Source organism: Pseudorasbora parva, chromosome 16 (assembly GCF_024679245.1).
Source record: "Pseudorasbora parva isolate DD20220531a chromosome 16, ASM2467924v1, whole genome shotgun sequence".
Taxonomy (NCBI): domain Eukaryota; kingdom Metazoa; phylum Chordata; class Actinopteri; order Cypriniformes; family Gobionidae; genus Pseudorasbora; species Pseudorasbora parva.
In genome coordinates, this window is record NC_090187.1 from 41,339,384 (window position 1) to 41,358,135 (window position 18,752).

At 37.6% G+C, this 18,752-nt stretch overlaps 1 protein-coding gene across 2 annotated transcripts in view; it reads left to right on the forward strand.

Annotated features, from left to right (window-relative positions):
- Positions 1-18,752, forward strand: part of b3gat1a (beta-1,3-glucuronyltransferase 1 (glucuronosyltransferase P) a) — a 35,439-nt gene that overhangs the window by 6,933 nt on the left and 9,754 nt on the right. For both annotated transcript variants that reach the window (XM_067419057.1, XM_067419058.1), the window contains one exon: positions 15,028-15,324. In XM_067419057.1, coding sequence (XP_067275158.1) covers positions 15,028-15,324 — 297 coding nt within the window. The remainder of the gene's footprint in view (positions 1-15,027; positions 15,325-18,752) is intronic.

Here is an 18,752-nt window from a genome sequence, read left to right on the forward strand (position 1 = left end):
TTTCTGGGGCCAAGCCTCAACTCGTTTCACTTGAGAATGCCATTGTCGCCCGTTCATAAGTAATATGTAGTATTACACCACATTGTGTGTGTATATGAGCACCGTTTGTAGTAGGGCTGCACGTTTTCAAGTTTTTCATTAACAGTTAACCAAGGCCCTTAGCGGTTAATACTCGGTTAACCATAGTGTGCGTCAGGGTTATTATTTTTAGTTTATTAAGTTGACGACCGCCATCTCCGTAGTGAACGCGCCTATAGAGAGAAATGCACATCATGGATTACATAATCAGAGAGTAGCCTATTTCTTTTCGTTTTAAATTGTTAAAAGACATTTCAAGCTTTCTGAAGATATATCTCATGTCTGTGAGGCCTACGCTGAGTTTCGTTAAATTAGGATGAGATGCGCTCCAGTTCACGAGCAATGCAAGTGGCCGCGAGGGCGCCTGCATGATTAGGGCATGTAGTAAAATATGCAGCCGAGAATGATTCACACAGCGTTTGACTCGCGCGGCTGAGCCTCTCCCGGCAGAGTTCAAGCATCTGTGGACTCATCCCTTCAACTCTGGCCATCTTGCTTTCAGTCCGCGATTAGCTTTTTTTGTTTTCTTCATTACAGTTAAAGTTACCTCTGCTTTTCGGCAGTCCCTCACAAGTTTCTCACTTCAAACTTTCTTTCTTCTGATCCGTTATGCACAGCGCGCGCGGCTCCCGCTCTGCTTCTGCCCTAATGCGACTTTTAGTCCAGTGCGACTTATGTTATTTTCCTCTTCATGACGCATTTTTTGACTGATGCGACTCATACTCCGGAGCGACTTATAGCCTGAAAAATGCGGTAAGCACTGCATTGCAATACCTGCATTTTGCCCCGTCACTCTCATTTTTAAAGTGCTCCCACGCTTTCTTTGTCCGCTTCATTGCCCGCTTAGAAAGCTGGTCATGACTTCTTCTTGTGGATATTACAAATGTCTGGGAGCGCTGTGGCGGTCTCTAGGGGTGCAAAAATATATTACAACTAAATTCAAAGCACGTCATTGACGCCACTTAACCGAGCAAAATGTTTCACTCGGTTACGCAATTTTTAACGGTTAATCGGTTAACCATGGACACCCCTAGTTTGTAGTTGTCTTGTGGTGTAAGATAGAGCGTTTGGACCCGGAAGCGCTGCCGCGTGACGTCAGCCTTAATAACCGAATAGCCGTCCAAACTAAGCGGCAGGCTCTAAGGCTACTAAGGCTCCAGAAGGGAGGAGAATCTCATTGAGCCCCGTGTTAAAATCCCCAACTTAACAGCAGAAAAAAACATGTTTACAGCCTGGTACAAATTGTGGTTTTGGTCTATATGGCCCTTTATGGCAACTATTAACTTTGCTTACATGATGGAATATCATACATCTTACAAGTTATTTAGGCAAAAACAACATTCAAATTCAAGGTTTTTTTGGGTAGAAATGGGTTACTGGCCGGACTATATCGGGTCTGTAGTTAACCGAGACAGTGAAATGATGGCTATTGCTTGATGGTGTGTAACATCAATTAATGGCTGTTTGTAAGTAGTCTTACTCCATTGATTAAATAATAGCTTTGAGTGCTTCAATTGCTTGATCATTTAACTCTCCCATCACTCTCCTACTGCAAATTATCCTCAAAGAAAGCAAAATACTCATTGATTTTAAGTGCCCCTATTATGCTATTTAAAAGGTTCCTCATTTTGTTTTGGAGATCATCTACAATAGGTTTACATGCATACAAGGTCAAAAAACACTTTAATTTTCTCATAATATAGATTGCACATCACATCTGTTCACAAAGAGTCAGAAAGAGGTTCATTCGAAGATTCTCTCTCCCTAAAATCCTTCTTTCTGTTAGCCTACTTTGCTCTAATTGGTCAGACGGACTACTATTTTGTGATTGGTCTTCCGCTTACAATGAGTGTCAAAAACGAAACACCTAATATTATATATGTATCTCGGCTCCAGAGGCTTCCTCAGAGCTTGATACACAGTACGAAGAGTAACAGTTGATACACAGTAATACGAACAGTAACAATGGCATACGTTTTCCATATCAATTCCAGGCCTCATCCTTTGGGAGTGCGTGTAGAGTGGATTTTCTTTTGCAGCTCTGAAAACAGTATCTTCTCGACATGACCCAATCGCTTCCTGTCTCAACTAAAGCTACAGTGTTGAGGGTCAAAGTAGATGTAGTTTGCAGGCAGCCATTGACCATAGGTTGGCGTTGTGCAAATTTGTTACATTGTTACGCAAGTTTGTATCAGGATGTTAGACTGGAATTGCTGATGACACACTTCGGTTCAGAATCGATTCATTATTTTAGGAGACAATTTTATTTTTGTGCGCTGATCTTTAAAACTTTAGAGACTGATTTTACCATCACAAACTGATTTATTATGCACTGCATGGAACAAGCATAATGGGGCACTTCCCAGTAGTTCACCCAAAAATGTAAATTATGTCATCATTTACTCATTTACGTTTTGTTTTTTTGGACAACAAAAGAATGTGTTATCAAGAAATGTTTAGCTGCTTTTGACCATATTATGAATGTCAATGGGACTCTTTAGGCTCCAAAAATGACACAAGAGCATGAAAGCATCTTTATTTATCAAAGCAGCTTCACAGTGTTAACAGGAAAATAATGCAACAGAATTGATGTCATCCAGATTAGTTCATTTATCATATAGTGTCAATACAGGCAGATCAGTAATATAGTTGAATATTTAGTGTCCCCAACTAAAGCCAAAGGCGACGGTGGCAAGGAACCCGAACTCCATCATGAGGCAAGAATTGAGAAAAAAAACCTCGTGAGAAACTAGGCTCAGTCGAGGTGCCAGTTTTCCTCTGGCCAACGAACAAGCAGTGTATGATTATGATTTAGGCAACATTACAGGTCAGAATAATCCACATGACTCAACTGGTCTTCTGAAGCAACACACTCATGCTGCGTGCCAATTTGCCTACTTATACTAAAACCTAAAACTAAAAGTATTACTCCTTTTGTGAAGAAAACGTTCATACTTTTGAGTGTGTAGCAGTATGGGATAAGCTTTGGTACATACTACTTTTTTTCTTTAACGGACTCTGTCCCTTAGTTGCGTGCATCCCTTCACTGTTTAAACCGACCTGTCAATCATCGTCACATTTAAAACGGAAGTATTCAACCCTGCTCCTGGGGACCCACTTTCCAGCAAAGTTTATTTCCAACCTGCTTCAGTACGCCTGCCTGTGTATTTTCAACAGGTTATCCTGGAGATCTTGATTAGATTCACCTGTTTTTAATTAGTGTTGGAGCTAAACTCTGCAGGACAGTGGGTCCCCAGGAGCAGGGTTGAAGACCTCTGATTTAAAATCCTCCACATTCAGTTTCATTTAAATCCTCCACATTCAGTTTCATTTCTTACCATATCTGAGAAAAATGTAGTAGCACGTCGATTTGATTTACCATTTGTGGGTCTTTAATGCAGATACTTTCCTCATGTGTTTTCAGTTTAAATATAATGATGAAAAGTTAATGGCCAAACGTATCATTACAAAAGTTCACAATGCTGCTGCAGGTGAAATTGAATGTGGATAACACTGAATAAATATATCTTTTAGTCAGGTCAAATACTGATAATTGATCACTCAAGCACCTTAATCTCTATTTAACCATTGGACTCACAAATCCGTCATGTTTGTAGTTTTTTAACACTTTTTATCCGCGTTTGTAGTTCTTATCAAATCCTCCTCCAACTTGCAATAGTTTGTGGGTAACATCAGCCGTTAGAGTGTGTATCGATCCACACTTCGAATTCTGACCGGAAATAGTAAACCATCCGGTCCTCTTTGGAATACTCTTTTCAACATACTACGATTTGGGACGTACTAATTATTTTCAAATACTGTATGGATAGTATGCAAATTGGGATGCAGGGTCACTGCATGATGAACAGATATTAAAAGGTGCAGTGTGTGAATTTTAGCAGCATCTAGTGGTGAGGTTGTGAAATGTAATCACACCAATTCACTTTTGAATTGAACTCAAAAGTTTTGACTTTGAACTCCCTTTCAAAGCACACAGAGAAGCTACGGTGGCCGCCAGGACAAAAATGTCATTGTTAGAGAGAGCAGAGAGTAGCTAGCGCTCTGTAGAGAAGTTTGTCCATTTAGGGCTTCTGTAGAAACATTATGGTGCAAAATGGCTACTAAGGTACTAAAAACATAACAGTAAATTATGTAAGGTCTTTATACTCCACTGAAAACATAGTTATGTATATTATATTGCATTTCTGTCAATAGATCCTCATAAATACTACAACCTGCACTAGGGATGTGACGGAAAATACCTGTCAGGACTTCCTTATGCTTCTGGGTGGCCTTCACACGAAACAGCTCTTTCAAATCCCCTGAATTTTGAAAAACTGCTCTGAAAAGAAAATTCATTGATGGTGGGTGGTGAAAAATGATCAGCCACATACTTCTGAAACACTGGCAACAAAAGACACAAGACTATAATAATTAGGGTTGAACAAAAGCTGCCATTTTTCTGTTGATAAATGTGGGTTGAACATTTTAAAAGATTAATATTTATACTTAGCATACTTTCAATAGCAAGCGGGTCTGGCCTTTAATAACAAACGTATAGTACTATATTAATACACTGTAAACAAATTGTGTTGTTTTTTGTTGGTTTAACTTAAAAAAGTAAGTAACCTGTTTGCCTTAACATTTTGAGTTTATTGAAATTAAAAATGTGAGTTGATACAATGAAGGAAATTTCTTTAATAAATAGAAACTCAAAATATTTTTGTATCTGAAACACATAAAAAAAATTATAAATCATGAAAATAGCACAATTTGGCATGTTTCACTGCATCATCAGAAATAAAACACAATTACCCAATATGCTTACAAAATCTTTTAATATTTTAATAAAGGTTGTCGAATCCCAAAAAATGTTCATTGTATTAACTCAAAATTTTAATTTCAATGAACTCTAAATTTTAAGGCAACCAGGTAACTTTTTCTAAATATTTTTTTACAATGTATATATCATAACTTGTTACATTAATTAATTATGTTGATCTATAGAGACACATACTTAATTACGTTGTAATTTTATTTTACATTTTAATGTGGGAGAGACTATGATGAACGACTCCAGCTTTCATTAAATCTTTTGATGCACATTTCAATTTTTTAACAAATTAGTTTGAGATCAAACAATAATTTATCAATTAATAACAGATCCCCTAGTTTGTAATTTAAATATAATGTATTTAAATAGCAACATTCCAAAGATAACTCAGTTTCAATCCCACTCTGGGCTGTTTCTAACTTTAAAGAGCCATAGTTGTGTGTGGCCTAAAATCAGTGACCTACAATGAGAGAGGGAAAAAAAAATTCACATAAAAGCCAGCAATACCTTTTACCTTTTGAAATGAAGATATAGTAACAGTGAATGAATTATGCATTTGGCCTTGTTTAAAACAACCATGCCTGCCAGTGTGTATTAATTATTAAGCTCTTATTAAAAATGCCTGTGCAGGCACTATGAACGAAAGGGTTTATTTACAGAGGCTGTGTATTTTTACCCTCAATCTCCTGGCTTTCTTTTCCAGTATTGACTCTGCTGTAAGTGCTCTGAGCTCAAGGGACACAGGCCACTTTCCCCTCTCCTTCGTGACTACTTTGACTTGACAGAATCATTTCAACATGTCCTATTCTGAATAATGAGTCATCTTCGCATGTATGTCTAGGTCAGGTCTTCACCCAAAAAAAGGTGGATGAGAAGAATATCCACTGTACAAAAATAAAATCAAACATAAAAGCATAGTGTGGGATAATGTCAAAGAACACAGGAAAATGTCACTTTATAGGAGACATCTACATCTTTGTGATTGGCTGATTTCTCTCCTAATGCAATGCTTTCCCCATCTGATGTTCACAAACAGTTCACAAGTCGATCTGAATGGACATCAATCACTTTTGGTCCCATGATGCACTCCCTAATCTAAATGATCATTCATATATTCCCCTTGCAGTGCATCCTTTTATAAAATATAATGGCAACTTTACATTTTCATGTACAAAGACTTTTTTATACTGTGTGACAAAAAAAGTGTGTATTATAAACAAATTGAACTGATCAAATTAAATAATTAGCAGTAGCAGTATAGAAGCAAATCATGATCAGTAGTATTCAGCTCACAGTCTATTTTCTACCCATTATTAAAGTATATGTATAAACCTAAAAAGAAACATCTGCATGTTAGAAATGACTGTACTTACATTTTAAAATATTTAATTAAGTTATTAGTGTTAATTAGGGGTGTAACAGCTTAATTTATTCACAGTTCAGTTTTTATCACAGTTTTAGGGTCACAGTTTTGGTGCGGTTCAGTATGTGTTATGTTCAGGGAAAATAGCTATGTTCATCTGTCAAATAAAAATGAAGAAAATAAGAACATAAAATCAAACTACAAGCAACAACACAAATACATACAATAGAGAAAATATGCATATAAAATGAGCAGTGCTTTTTAGGTATATTAAGCCCTATTCGGACGGTAATTGTTTCTCATGTGGACGTCTGTTAAAATAAATTTGCATGCCAACTCAGTGATAAAACTCGTGCATTCGGATGGTGATTTATTCCCGGTGGAAGAGCGAGTTTTGTGATCCTGCGCACCTGGGAACACTGCTCACGTGGCCAGTCGAATTATCATCTGCTGTAAAAATGTCATATGCTTGGAATAATAAGAATATTTAATTTAATAATAGGAAATTATTCATTATTTAATTATTTAAATCTCCTGTTTAAAAATAGGAAGATGTCATTTTAAAAATGTGGAAATGAGCGGAAAAAGGTTAATACAATGCTGCAAATTTATTACTGCCGTAATAACGGCTTATTTCAACTGTTTACATGTTTTTCTTCGCTTTCTCTTTTAAACGGTGATGAAAGATTATTCTTGTGAATACTTTCCAGCATTTCAGTAATAAAAGTGTAGGCTAGATGCATCCAAATTACAGTGAAGCGAAATGATACGGTGCTCCGCATTGGTCAAAAAGGATATGACATCCGCCTCAACATCGTGATGTCTATATATCGGACCAACCCTACTTATGCCATGTGCACCCTTCAGATGTGCACACACACACACAAATCTTCTCTCAGCGCGCGCAAGTTCTCTTTTGCGTCTGTCTGTTTTCCAACCCAATTTGAAAATGTGTTAATTTACGCCTACAAAAATATTATAATTTAAGAAAGTAAACATAAAATAAAAGTTAAACTTGCAAACCGTCTAAGTGTCAGAATGACAAAACTTTTCTTCTCATGGTATAAGTCCACTTCCCATCACCATCTATTAGTTCTCGCCTTTTCCTCAGTTCAGAAATCAGCGTGAAACACTTTAAATGAGAGACAAAAAGCAGAAAACAGCCGTTCATTATGTGAAACTAGGGCAGCCTCAGGCTTCCCCAGTGACAGCTAGTTTGGAAAAGATTAATGCCTGAATCTGCACCGAGAAAGCATCCTTTTCAACAGTTTCCGGTTGCAGTTGTTTTTGTTTCCGCCAACAGGTACGGAAAATGTCCCTCTGTTTCTTTAATGAAAAATGGCAGTGGTGCAATATAATATTAGTAGTTCAGGAAGTATTCAGATTGGTGGTGACATTTTGGCCAGGACTGTTCTCTTAATGCCTGTATGGTGGGGAAGGGTCATTTGCGTGAGCTAGATTTGGATCAATGTGGACAGCCTGTAACAGTTCAGTCAGCAAAACCATCCTTTACATTTAGCTGAGTCTTCATTTATTTTTACAGACACAGTGAGCAAGTGTTTTTCATAAATTAGAAAGAGGCACAGTGTAGCTTTTAATCTATAGTCCTTTTGTAGTCCCTTGTAAAAGCTTCCCTTGGATACAGTGAGAGATGTATTATGGGTAAATAGACAACTGCTGCACTGGCCCGCTCTAGCCTTCACTATTCATTAGGCAGTTTCCTTTTATGATGTGGACCACTTGCGCTGGGCGGCACACAAAGCATTTGGATGTAGAAGTGTAGGGAGTGTTTGAAGCAGGAAGATTAAAGGAGGATCTGTCCCTCTTTCTCTTTCTCGCTTGTTCTCTGGCTTTCACCGTCTCATCACTGATCTCGGTTCACCTCCTGTGACCTGCTGAGGATAAATCCTGCTGTTAAGATGTATTTGTTTGTATGTGTATCCATTGTATCCCCACACTGTCCTAAGCATGATGTGTAGTCGTCCTGAGGTGTCTAATCAGACCTGTGCCTGTGCTGCCACTTTAGAGGAAGCACATTATAAACAGCAGGTGAACTGCCATGGACATGATTAAAGTTTTGTGGCATGTTTGTACAACAGGGCTGAAAGTCCTCTGGGGTACAAGGCCTTTTTTGATTTCATTTCAGTCCAAAACACTAAACAGAATCAAACTCCTTAACACTTATTCCTATATCGCTGGAAATGGTTTGATCTTCCCGATCCATTCTTACATACAATGCCAAAAAAAATAATTTCAGGGAATTAATTTTAAAAGTTGCAGACTTGGGGATTGGAAAGATAAAAGATTTATATATATTAGTGCTGGGGGAAAATAAATTGTGATTAATCATGATAAATAAAATTTTTTTTACATGATATGTGTGTGTGTGTACTGTGTATAATTATTATGTATATATAAATAGTCATACATGTATATATTTATGAAATATTTGCATTTATATTATATAATGGTATTTTATATATAAATATAACAAATTCTTCTTAAATATATACATGTATGTGTGTATTTATATATACATAATAATTATACACAGTACACACATATGTATCGTTTGAAAGCTAAAATATATAAAGTATATATTTCAAATTTTCTTAGGCTCACCCAATCTACACTTTTTAATCAAAAATACAGTAATACGGTATTGTGAAATATTATTAACATTTAAAATAACTATTCTCTATTTTAATGTATATTTTATTTATGTGATGGCAAAGCTGAATTTTTGAAAAGAAAACATTTATTTGAAACACAATTCTTTTGTAACATTATAAATGTCTTTAATGTCACTTTTGATCAACTTAATGCATCCTTCCTGAATAAATGTTCATTTCTTTCTTTAAAAAGATCTTCCTGGACCCAAACCAATGGTTTTGTACCATAATAACATAATCTAAACAAAAATAATCTAATCTATATCTATACTCTCTCTCTCTCTCTCTCTCTCTCTCTCTCTCTCTCTCTCTCTCTGTCTCTGTCTCTCTCTCTCTCTCTCTCTCTCTCTCTCTCTCTCTCTCTCTCTCTCTCTCTCTGTCTCTCTCTCTCTCTCTCTCTCTCTCTCTCTCTCTCTCTCTCTCTCTCTCTCTCTCTCTCTCTCTCTCTCTCTCTCTCTCTCTCTCTCGTGCGCATGCGTGAGCTGACTGTGCCAACTAATATTTCACCCTCGTTTATTCTTTCTCTTTTCTCTCTCCCTTTTCTCTCTTTGTTTTTTTGCGGTTTAGTTGCTAATAATAGTTTTTTTGGTGCGTTGATCCGGGCCGAGTGCTACCTTTAGGGAAGCATGGCGGTCCCGGAATCGCGAGTCTTGTTTACACTCACGCGGCGCCACGCAGTGAAAGTGGCGGCGGCAGTGAGTGTAGAGGACTGTTGTTTGGCTATAGGAGAAGTTGTGGGCCATGAGTGCATTCTGTCAGCCTCAAAAATGAATAACGCTAATGTTATATTTTTAAATAGTGTAGACAAAGCAAATGAACTAGTTGAGAGTGGGATTTTTATTGATGGTTTGTTTACACCTGTTCTTCCATTGTCAATGCCATCTAAAAAAGTAACATTGTCCAATGTCCCCCCGTTCATCAGTGACCAGTTATTAAATCAATCTCTTTCCCGTTATGGAAAAGTGGTGTCGCCGATTAAAAGAATACCAATTGGAAGCGGATCTCCGTTGTTGAAGCACGTAGTTTCTTTTAGGCGATTTGCCTACATGATCGTGAAGGATGACGCTGAATTAGACCTTACGTTCAAATTCCGGATCGATGATTTTGATTACGTTGTATTTGCAACAACAGGGAAGATGAAATGTTTCGGTTGCAATAAAGTGGGACATTTAGTACGTGATTGCCCTGATAAAAAAGAAACATCTGTAGCAGAGCAAAATATAGATGATGCAAATGTTCCACTCGCGACACGTCAACCTATAGACAGCACAGACGCGATCGCGGCAGAGCGAGCTGTACCTGAGACGATTGCAACAGAGCTGCAAGAGGTAAATCAGGCCTCTTCCGCGATTACTGTAATAAAGTCGCCTAATAGAAAGGAAGATGATGCGGAGTCTACCGGGTCTTTTGATGACGGACGTTCTTTAAAAGATCAAATAGGACTCACTTGCCCAGACAGGGACACCTTAAATAAGGTGTCAGAGGTCTCCCAGCGCGAGGGGGGAAAACTGCCTCCGATCGAGCACAGAAGTGAGAACGATGGCATTGACAAAGAGACAGAACGCGCTCTGTTTAAAGTACCGCTAAAACGGAGGAAAAGTGAGAATACTTGTGAGTCGGGACCTGTAAAGAAAACAAATGTAAACGTAGCTGATAGTGAGGACCAGGGTGAAACCGAGAGTGATTGTGAATCTGATTCTAGCCTTCCTTTTTCTCAGAGTGAATGTGTGAGTCGAAATTATGAAATGGAAGATATAAGACTCTTTCTTAAAGCAACAAAAAATAGAAGAGGAGTACGAGTGAATGAATATTTTCCTGATCTTAAGCAGTTCATTGAAAAAACAAGGTGTCTGATGGCTGAAGGATGTTTTACTAATAAGGAAATTTACAGGTTAAAAAAAATATTGAGAAAACTCAATACTGAAATTAGTAATGATGGTGATGAAAAAAGCTAATTTAATGATAATCAGTGGTTTGTTTTTACTGTTTTGTTTTTTATTCATTATGGGTGAAGTTAGTGTTGCTTCAGTGAATGTAAATGGAGCAAGAGATGTGAAAAAAAGGGTAGCATTATATGAAATGTCTAAAGAGAAAAAACTAGATATTATTTTACTTCAAGAAACTCACAGTGATTTAAAGAATGCTGCAGATTGGGAAAGGGAATGGGATGGCATCTCTATTTTAAGTCATAACACTGCTGTTAGTGGCGGAGTCGCCATTTTATTTTCAAAAAATTTTAAACCAATTTCTTATGATGTTGAAGAGATTATAAAGGGCAGATTTTTAAAGGTTCGAGCTTTATTTGAAAATCATGTTTTTGTTTTTATTTGTGTTTATGTCCCTACCTCAGGAGTCGAAAGAATGCTGTTTTTAAATACCCTCAATTCAACCCTGCAAAATTGTAATAGTGAAGAGTTTTTGTTTCTGGGCGGCGATTTTAACTGTACAGAACAAAATCTTGATAGAAATCACACGGAGCCCCATGAGCCATCCCGTAAGAGACTCATTCAAGTCATTAAAACACATGAATTGTGTGATATATGGAGACATGTCAATGGTAGTCTAAGGCAATATACTTGGGCTCATACCCGTGGGAGGGTTTTTTCTTTAGCTAGGTTGGATAGATTTTATGGTTTTAAACATCAATGTGGTATTTTTAGCAAATGTTTGATTGTTCCTGTTAGTTTCTCTGACCATAGTATGGTGGTGTGTTCTTTTATTTTGAGCTCCACAAGACCAAATAGTGCTTATTGGCATTTTAATAGTTCACTGTTAAATGATAAACATTTTAAGGATACTTTTAAATATTTTTGGGAGAATTTTAGAGCCACAAGGAATTCTTACCAGTCTTTAAATCAGTGGTGGGATTTTGGTAAAGTGCAAATTAAACAGTTTTGTCAACAGCATACTCGAAATATCACTATACAGTTATCAAAATCAATGAAAAATTTGGAGACAGCAATAGTTAAACTTCAAGAATTAGCAGATTCAACTGGGGGGAATAATGTTTTAGAAACTCTTTCAGTTAAAAAAACTCAGCTTAGTGATCTTTTAGAGGTTAAGGTGCAAGGAGCTCTGGTTCGGTCCCGTTTCCAGAATATTGACCAATTGGATGCTCCAACTAAATTTTTCTTTAATTTAGAAAAAAAGAATGGACAAAAAAGATTAATTCATGCTCTCCGCTCTGAATCTGGGATGTTGTTATCTGACCCCATTGATATTAGAAAGAGAGCAGTTTGTTTTTACGAAAAGCTGTACAGCTGTGAATGTGTTGCAGAGCCTGACAGTGACAATGTCTTCTTTGAAAGCTTGGCACAGGTGTCTGAGGATGCCAATACAGAACTCAGTAAGGCCATGAGCCTCGACGAGTTATACAAGGCCCTTCAGGGCATGGAGTCCGGGAAGGCTCCCGGCATCGATGGTCTCCCAGCGGACTTTTATAAGTCTTTCTGGACAGTATTGGGGGAAGATTTGCTCGCGGTGCTTAACGAAAGCTTGGCTGGAGGGCGGCTGCCGTTGAGCTGCCGTAGAGCAATTCTTACACTTCTCCCAAAAAAAGGAGATCTAACGGACATTAGGAACTGGCGCCCTGTGTCGCTGCTTTGTACAGATTACAAACTGCTCTCAAAAACTTTGGCAAATAGGATGGCGGAAACAATGGAGCAAGTTATTCACCCGGACCAGAGCTATTGCATACCTGGTAGGTCCATTTTTGATAATATTTCTTTAGTACGCGATATTTTAGAGGTCTCCAAGTTGTTTAATTTAGATTGTGCTTTGTTTTCTCTGGATCAAGAAAAGGCATTCGATAGAGTTGAACATAATTACCTCTGGAAAACTTTAAGAGCTTTTGGGTTCTGCCAAGATTTTGTAGATATGATTAAGACGCTGTATACGGATGTTGAGAGTTTGCTGAAAGTGAACGGTGGCTTATGCACTCCTTTCAAGGTTGGTAGAGGTGTAAGGCAAGGATGTGCATTGTCAGGAATGCTTTATTCATTAGCCATAGAACCTTTATTGCAGCAGATACGAGTACTTTTGAGTGGGTTACATATACCTGGCTCTAACAGTAAAATTCATTTGTCAGCTTATGCTGATGATGTGATTGTAATGGTTAGTAGTCAAAAAGATATAGAGATTTTAACGAAAATACTTGAAGATTTTAAAGATATATCTTCTGCTAAAGTAAACTGGAACAAAAGTGAAGCTTTTATATGTGGAAAGTGGAATAGAGAAGAGTTAAGCATTCCTGATGGTTTAATTTGGAGTAAAGGGGGTTTTAAATATTTGGGGGTCTTTTTAGGAGATGAAGCAACTGTATTGAAAAATTGGGAAGGGATTACTGAAAAAGTTAAAGGACGTTTAGCCAAGTGGAAATGGTTAGCCCCAAACATGTCTTATAAAGGGCGTATATTAATTATTAATAATTTAATTGCATCCTCTCTTTGGCATAAACTAGCATGTATAGATCCACCTTTAAAACTGATGAATGAAATTCAAGCACTACTGGTGGATTTTTTCTGGGGTAAAATGCACTGGATCACTAAGAGCATTTTGTTTTTGTCCAAAGAAGAAGGTGGACAAGGACTGGTAAACTTGCAAAGCAGAACAGCAACTTTCCGCTTGCAATTTATTCAAAAGCTTCTTTCGGGGTCAAGTGACTTTTGTTGGAGAGTAGCTGCTTGTGCTATTCTACGGAGTTTGGGAGGTCTACAGATGGACAAATTGCTCTTCTTTTTAGACCCCCTAAGACTGAACACTTCCAATATGCCAATTTTTTATCGCAATCTTTTTAAAGTATGGGGTCTTTTTAATCAACAAAGGACACTGTGTAAGAAATCACTCTTCTGGTTGCTAAATGAACCCATAATATATGGAACCCGTCTGGATATTTCTGCTGTTGGACATACTTTTTCTGGACTAAATGCTATCCTTTGCAAATCCAAGATTACTACCTTAAATCTTCTGTTGAATATGGCTGGACCTAATTTTAAGAACATTGAGCAGGCAGCTTCACATCTAGGAATGTTCTCAACCCGGATAGTTGCTCAATTGATGGCAAAATGGCAGTCTGCTCTTACAGAGGAAGAAAGACAATTAATAAAGGACTATTATGCGGGAGTAGAGACTCCTAATGCAAAAGACCCTTTTCCGGCTTTACTTTTGTCTCCTAAACTAGAAGATTGTACAGGTCTGTTTTTAAAAACTGGGAAGTCTTTGTGTTTGGATTTCTTTTCGGTTACAGGGAAAGTTTTGTACAAAGCTTGTGTATTGGTCTTTAACAAGAAGATTTTAGATGGCAAAATGGACACACCATGGAGATCGTTCTTAAAACTGGATGAAAATGTTAAACCTGAATGGAGAATTTTGTATAAGCCACCGTTAACAAAGAGAGTTGGGGATATACAATGGAGGGTTCTCCATGGAGCAATAGCTGTCAATGCTTTTATCTCTGTTTTAAATCCTGAGGTTGGCTCTGAATGTCCTTTTTGTTTTAAGAAAGAAACTGTTTTCCATGCATTCATGGAGTGCTCTAGATTAAAGCCCTTATTTAATGTATTAAGAAATCTCTTTGATGTTTTTGATGAAAATTTTTCCATGGAATTATTTGTTTTGGGTGTTAAATATGTACAGAAAAGAAAACTTGACTGTCAATTACTAAATTTTATCTTGGGTCAAGCTAAATTAGCTATCTACTCAAGTAGGAAAAACAAGATTGAACAAAGGTCTGGACATGATGTTACTGTTTTGTTTTCAACTCTGGTAAAGTCTAGAGTGTTGATTGATTTTAATTTTTATAAATCTATGGATGATATTTTGTCTTTTGAACTAAAATGGTGTAGCAAAGGAGCATTGTGCTTGGTGTGTGAAGATGATTTGCTTTTCACAAATTTGTTGTAATTTATTTATTTATTTAATTATTTTTTATTTATTTTTTTATTTTTTATTTTTTTTTGTCTCTAAGTTGATTTTGTAAATGTGTCTGTGGAAAAATTGTAATAAAGAGTATTTAAATTCTCAAATTCTCTCTCTCTCTCTCTCTCTCTCTCTCTCTCTCTCTCTCTCTCTCTCTCCTGCAGATGCGATCAACTCGTAAAGTGTCGGTGTGGCCTGTAGCATTTGTTGGAGGTTTACGGTACGAGTCTCCAAAGGTTAATGCAGCAGGAAAAGTGTATGGCTGGAAAACAGTATTCGACCCTCATCGTCCGTTTGCCATCGATATGGCAGGGTTTGCCATCAACCTGCGGCTCATTCTGTTTAAGCCTCAGGCCTACTTCAAGTTACGAGGGGTGAAGGGAGGCTACCAGGAGAGCAGCCTGCTCAGAGAGCTGGTCACTCTCAATGACCTGGAACCCAAAGCGGCCAACTGCACTAAGGTGAGGAGACATTTTACAGTGCCGTTATTTACTCACGCTCATGTCGCTGTTCCAAACAGAACATTTTCACTATGCGTGTAAATGCACAAGGGCTGTCAAAATGCCTGAAAATCTAAATTTGAAGTTCTTTCTTAAATATTCAGGATTGATCTCATGAAATGGGGTATATATGTCACGCCAATTCGTATGCCATTTTGTTGTGTTATCAAGACGCATAATCCCTTTTTAGCGTGTTTATCAACGCCGTTTCACTATATCCCCCTACACTGCCCCTACCCCTAAACCTTCCCATCACACACACACACACACACACACACTCCTGCCTCTAAACCTACCCATCACAAGAAACATTCTGCATTTTTACATTTTCAAAAAACATAATTTAGTATGTTTATAAATCCATTTACATTGTGGACACACACATAACACGCCACTTGGCTTTAGAAAATGGCGTGTATGTTTACGCAAAGTCATGATGTCATGTTGAAATATTAAGTCTCCTATGCCAATAAGAGGGTGCAAGCGAGCGCAACAAGCAAATGTAAACCTAATCAAGCATTGCATTAGCCTGACAAGCCAGACCCACATCAAGATGTTTGGTCTGGAAACTCACCATTGACAGCTCAATCTGAGGGGCGGATAAACGGTTGTCTTTCAAACTCCCTCTGCACGCGATAGGATAGCGCTACAACAAACCAGAGCAACGAAGGTGAAACAGAGCTTGTTGATAAAACAACACACCTTCCCTTCTTAAAAATGACTTTAATGTCGTTCTTTGTTCTTTTCTCAGAGAAAAGCTTAACTCCAGAGTCGCGGTCAAAGCTGATTCGAAAGACCGCCGTTCGCCAGCTTCTGTGTTTACTAGAAGCACGCAAGCGCAACTCTGGTGTCATTATGTTAAGCCCCGCCCGCCGACTCTATACACGATGTGATTGGCCCGGCAAGAGTTTGGCGATTACAGCTCAGAAGGGTATTGAGAGTTGCTAGACGACACTCGCGGGCAGATTAAATTTGCTGCCGCTAGGGTGCGTCTAGATTTCTAGGCTAGCATTGCATCTTTTATTGAAATGAAATGACATTCACTTTTTAAAGTGCATCAACTTCTTTTCAAACAATTGTTATATAATTTCATTAATGATGTAATGTAGGGAAAATTAGGTAACAAAAGTGCATAAAACTACAAACACACATACACATAAAACTACAAATTTCATTTTTCATTTATATCCATCTCTTGCTTTAAAGCCCTGATTGCCTCCTTCTGCACTGCTCTGTATCCAACTGTATACGTCATCAAACTTTGCTCATTTTCTCTCTGACTCTGAGTCCTCACTCTTTTTTGCCACATGTTTTTTTTTTTTTTTAATTAACGACACAGCCGCACCGCTGTACTGGATAAACAAACCGCGTCAGTTACGTCGTCATCATGCCTCCACCAAAAATTAAAAGGCACTGTTTTTGCATTCGAATGTGCATTTTTAAAAATACATTTGACGAATATTTTGAAATTCTAATTTTTATTTGACAGCCCTAGAATGCACAAATGTGTGCATGAAATCTGCATACTACAATTTTCACATACAAACCATGTTTCACCAATAACTGTCATACTAAAATGTATTCGAATTTTGTGCAAAAATGTTGGAACGACTGAAACCACATTAACACAAATAAATCACATACCATGGGTTGCCTTATAAATTAATATATTTCATTCATAGAAATTTCATCTTAAATATATTTCATCATATACAGTGAAAGAGTGTTCTACAATATGGCTCAAGCTCCAAGGTTTCTTTGTATAACAATGCAGATACACATGTGGCCAATGAGTGGTCAGCATAAAAGGTGTCTATTGTGTTTGAACTGGTTTTGCTGACATTTTAATTTGCTGAGATAAATTCTCCCGTGCTCACAAGTACTAAATAATCCACAGTTATTAAAGAGTGAGACCCAGCTGATTTCACACGTCTTTAGCATTTGGAACAATATAGAGGTGATTAAATAATGAGCTTTTATGTTTGGTTGAACTACTCATTTAATTCATGGAGCCAAGTCTCTCGCTCTCTTCCAAAAAACACCCGAGGACAACTGAAAAAAAAATACTATTCTCTCACCATTGTATCACGGTGTCTCACGCTTTCTGTTTTAGCTTATATTTTCTCAGCAATTTGCAATTTGTTGTGTCACTTCTCATGTTACTGACTCGCAAGGATTAATCTCTTCAAGACTTGTCGCTTTAGGATAAAAATGATTATAAATTTAAATGCGTGTATGTGCGTGAGTGTGTGTAAGCATATAGAGGGGAAAATGGCTAATTGGTGAATTGTGAAGGAACTGATTAATTAATGCTTTAATAATTGATGTTACTGAGCTTAGGGATGCCATACTTAAGACAAGACTTAATTAGGATTTAACCATTTAGAGACAGACCAATCAGAACCAATTCCTGGACTTGCTGTCGGTTTACCCCAAAGAGATGAACAGTCATAGGCGTAATTTACGGGTGGGACAGGTGGGACATGTCCCCACCACTTTTTTTAAAATCTTGCTTCACGGATGAACCTTACTAATACAAACAAAACATCTCTGGTTAACTAGAAGAGCATCATTGTTGTTGTTTCTCACGCGGCTCATGCAGTCTCCACACAGACGGGCGCTTTAATTTAATGCCATTGCAGAGACTTTCTATTTGTTCCGGTCAGATCACGAAACAAAATGCACAAAAACTGTCCCTACTCTTGATGTACTGATGATATTCGGTTTTGATGAGAGAAAAAATAGGCTACGAGGGCAGGTTAAAAACGAGAACTTCTAACAAGTTTAACAGACTAGACCAGGGATTATAAGCAAAGTGTGCAAATCTAAATGCCTTTATTCACGTGAAAAATCTTGGCACAACACTATATTGTGTTTAGATGCTATAATTAAATGAGATCTATATCAATAAATGAACTATTTAATTGATTTCCGGACATCTTAATACTAATTTTTCTGCAATTGTTATTGTACATATTTTACATCTGATATAACATTGTATCAGCAATGCAACCCCCCTTAATACGTCATATAGTGCATATCATATGCACGCGAAAAACTGCCTACCATACGTATGAGCGCCCCTCATGAGCTTTGGCGTGCATATAGTACGCAGTTTTTCGCGTGCATATGATACGCAATTTATGTCCCACCCACTTTTTAAAACAAAGTTACCCCACTGTGAACAGTTGTATAAATACACCTGCATACACGTCTTATCTAGTTTCTGGATTATTCCTTGAATTTCATTCAGGCAGAGCAACTCAGCAGACACAGCAGTATTGCAAGTGGGACTGTTAACGTCCGCTAACAGCCTATAAGTGGAAGTGGGCCCTGGACCCATCGCGACACAATTATAAATTATTCATGAGGGGCAATGAGCAGGTTTC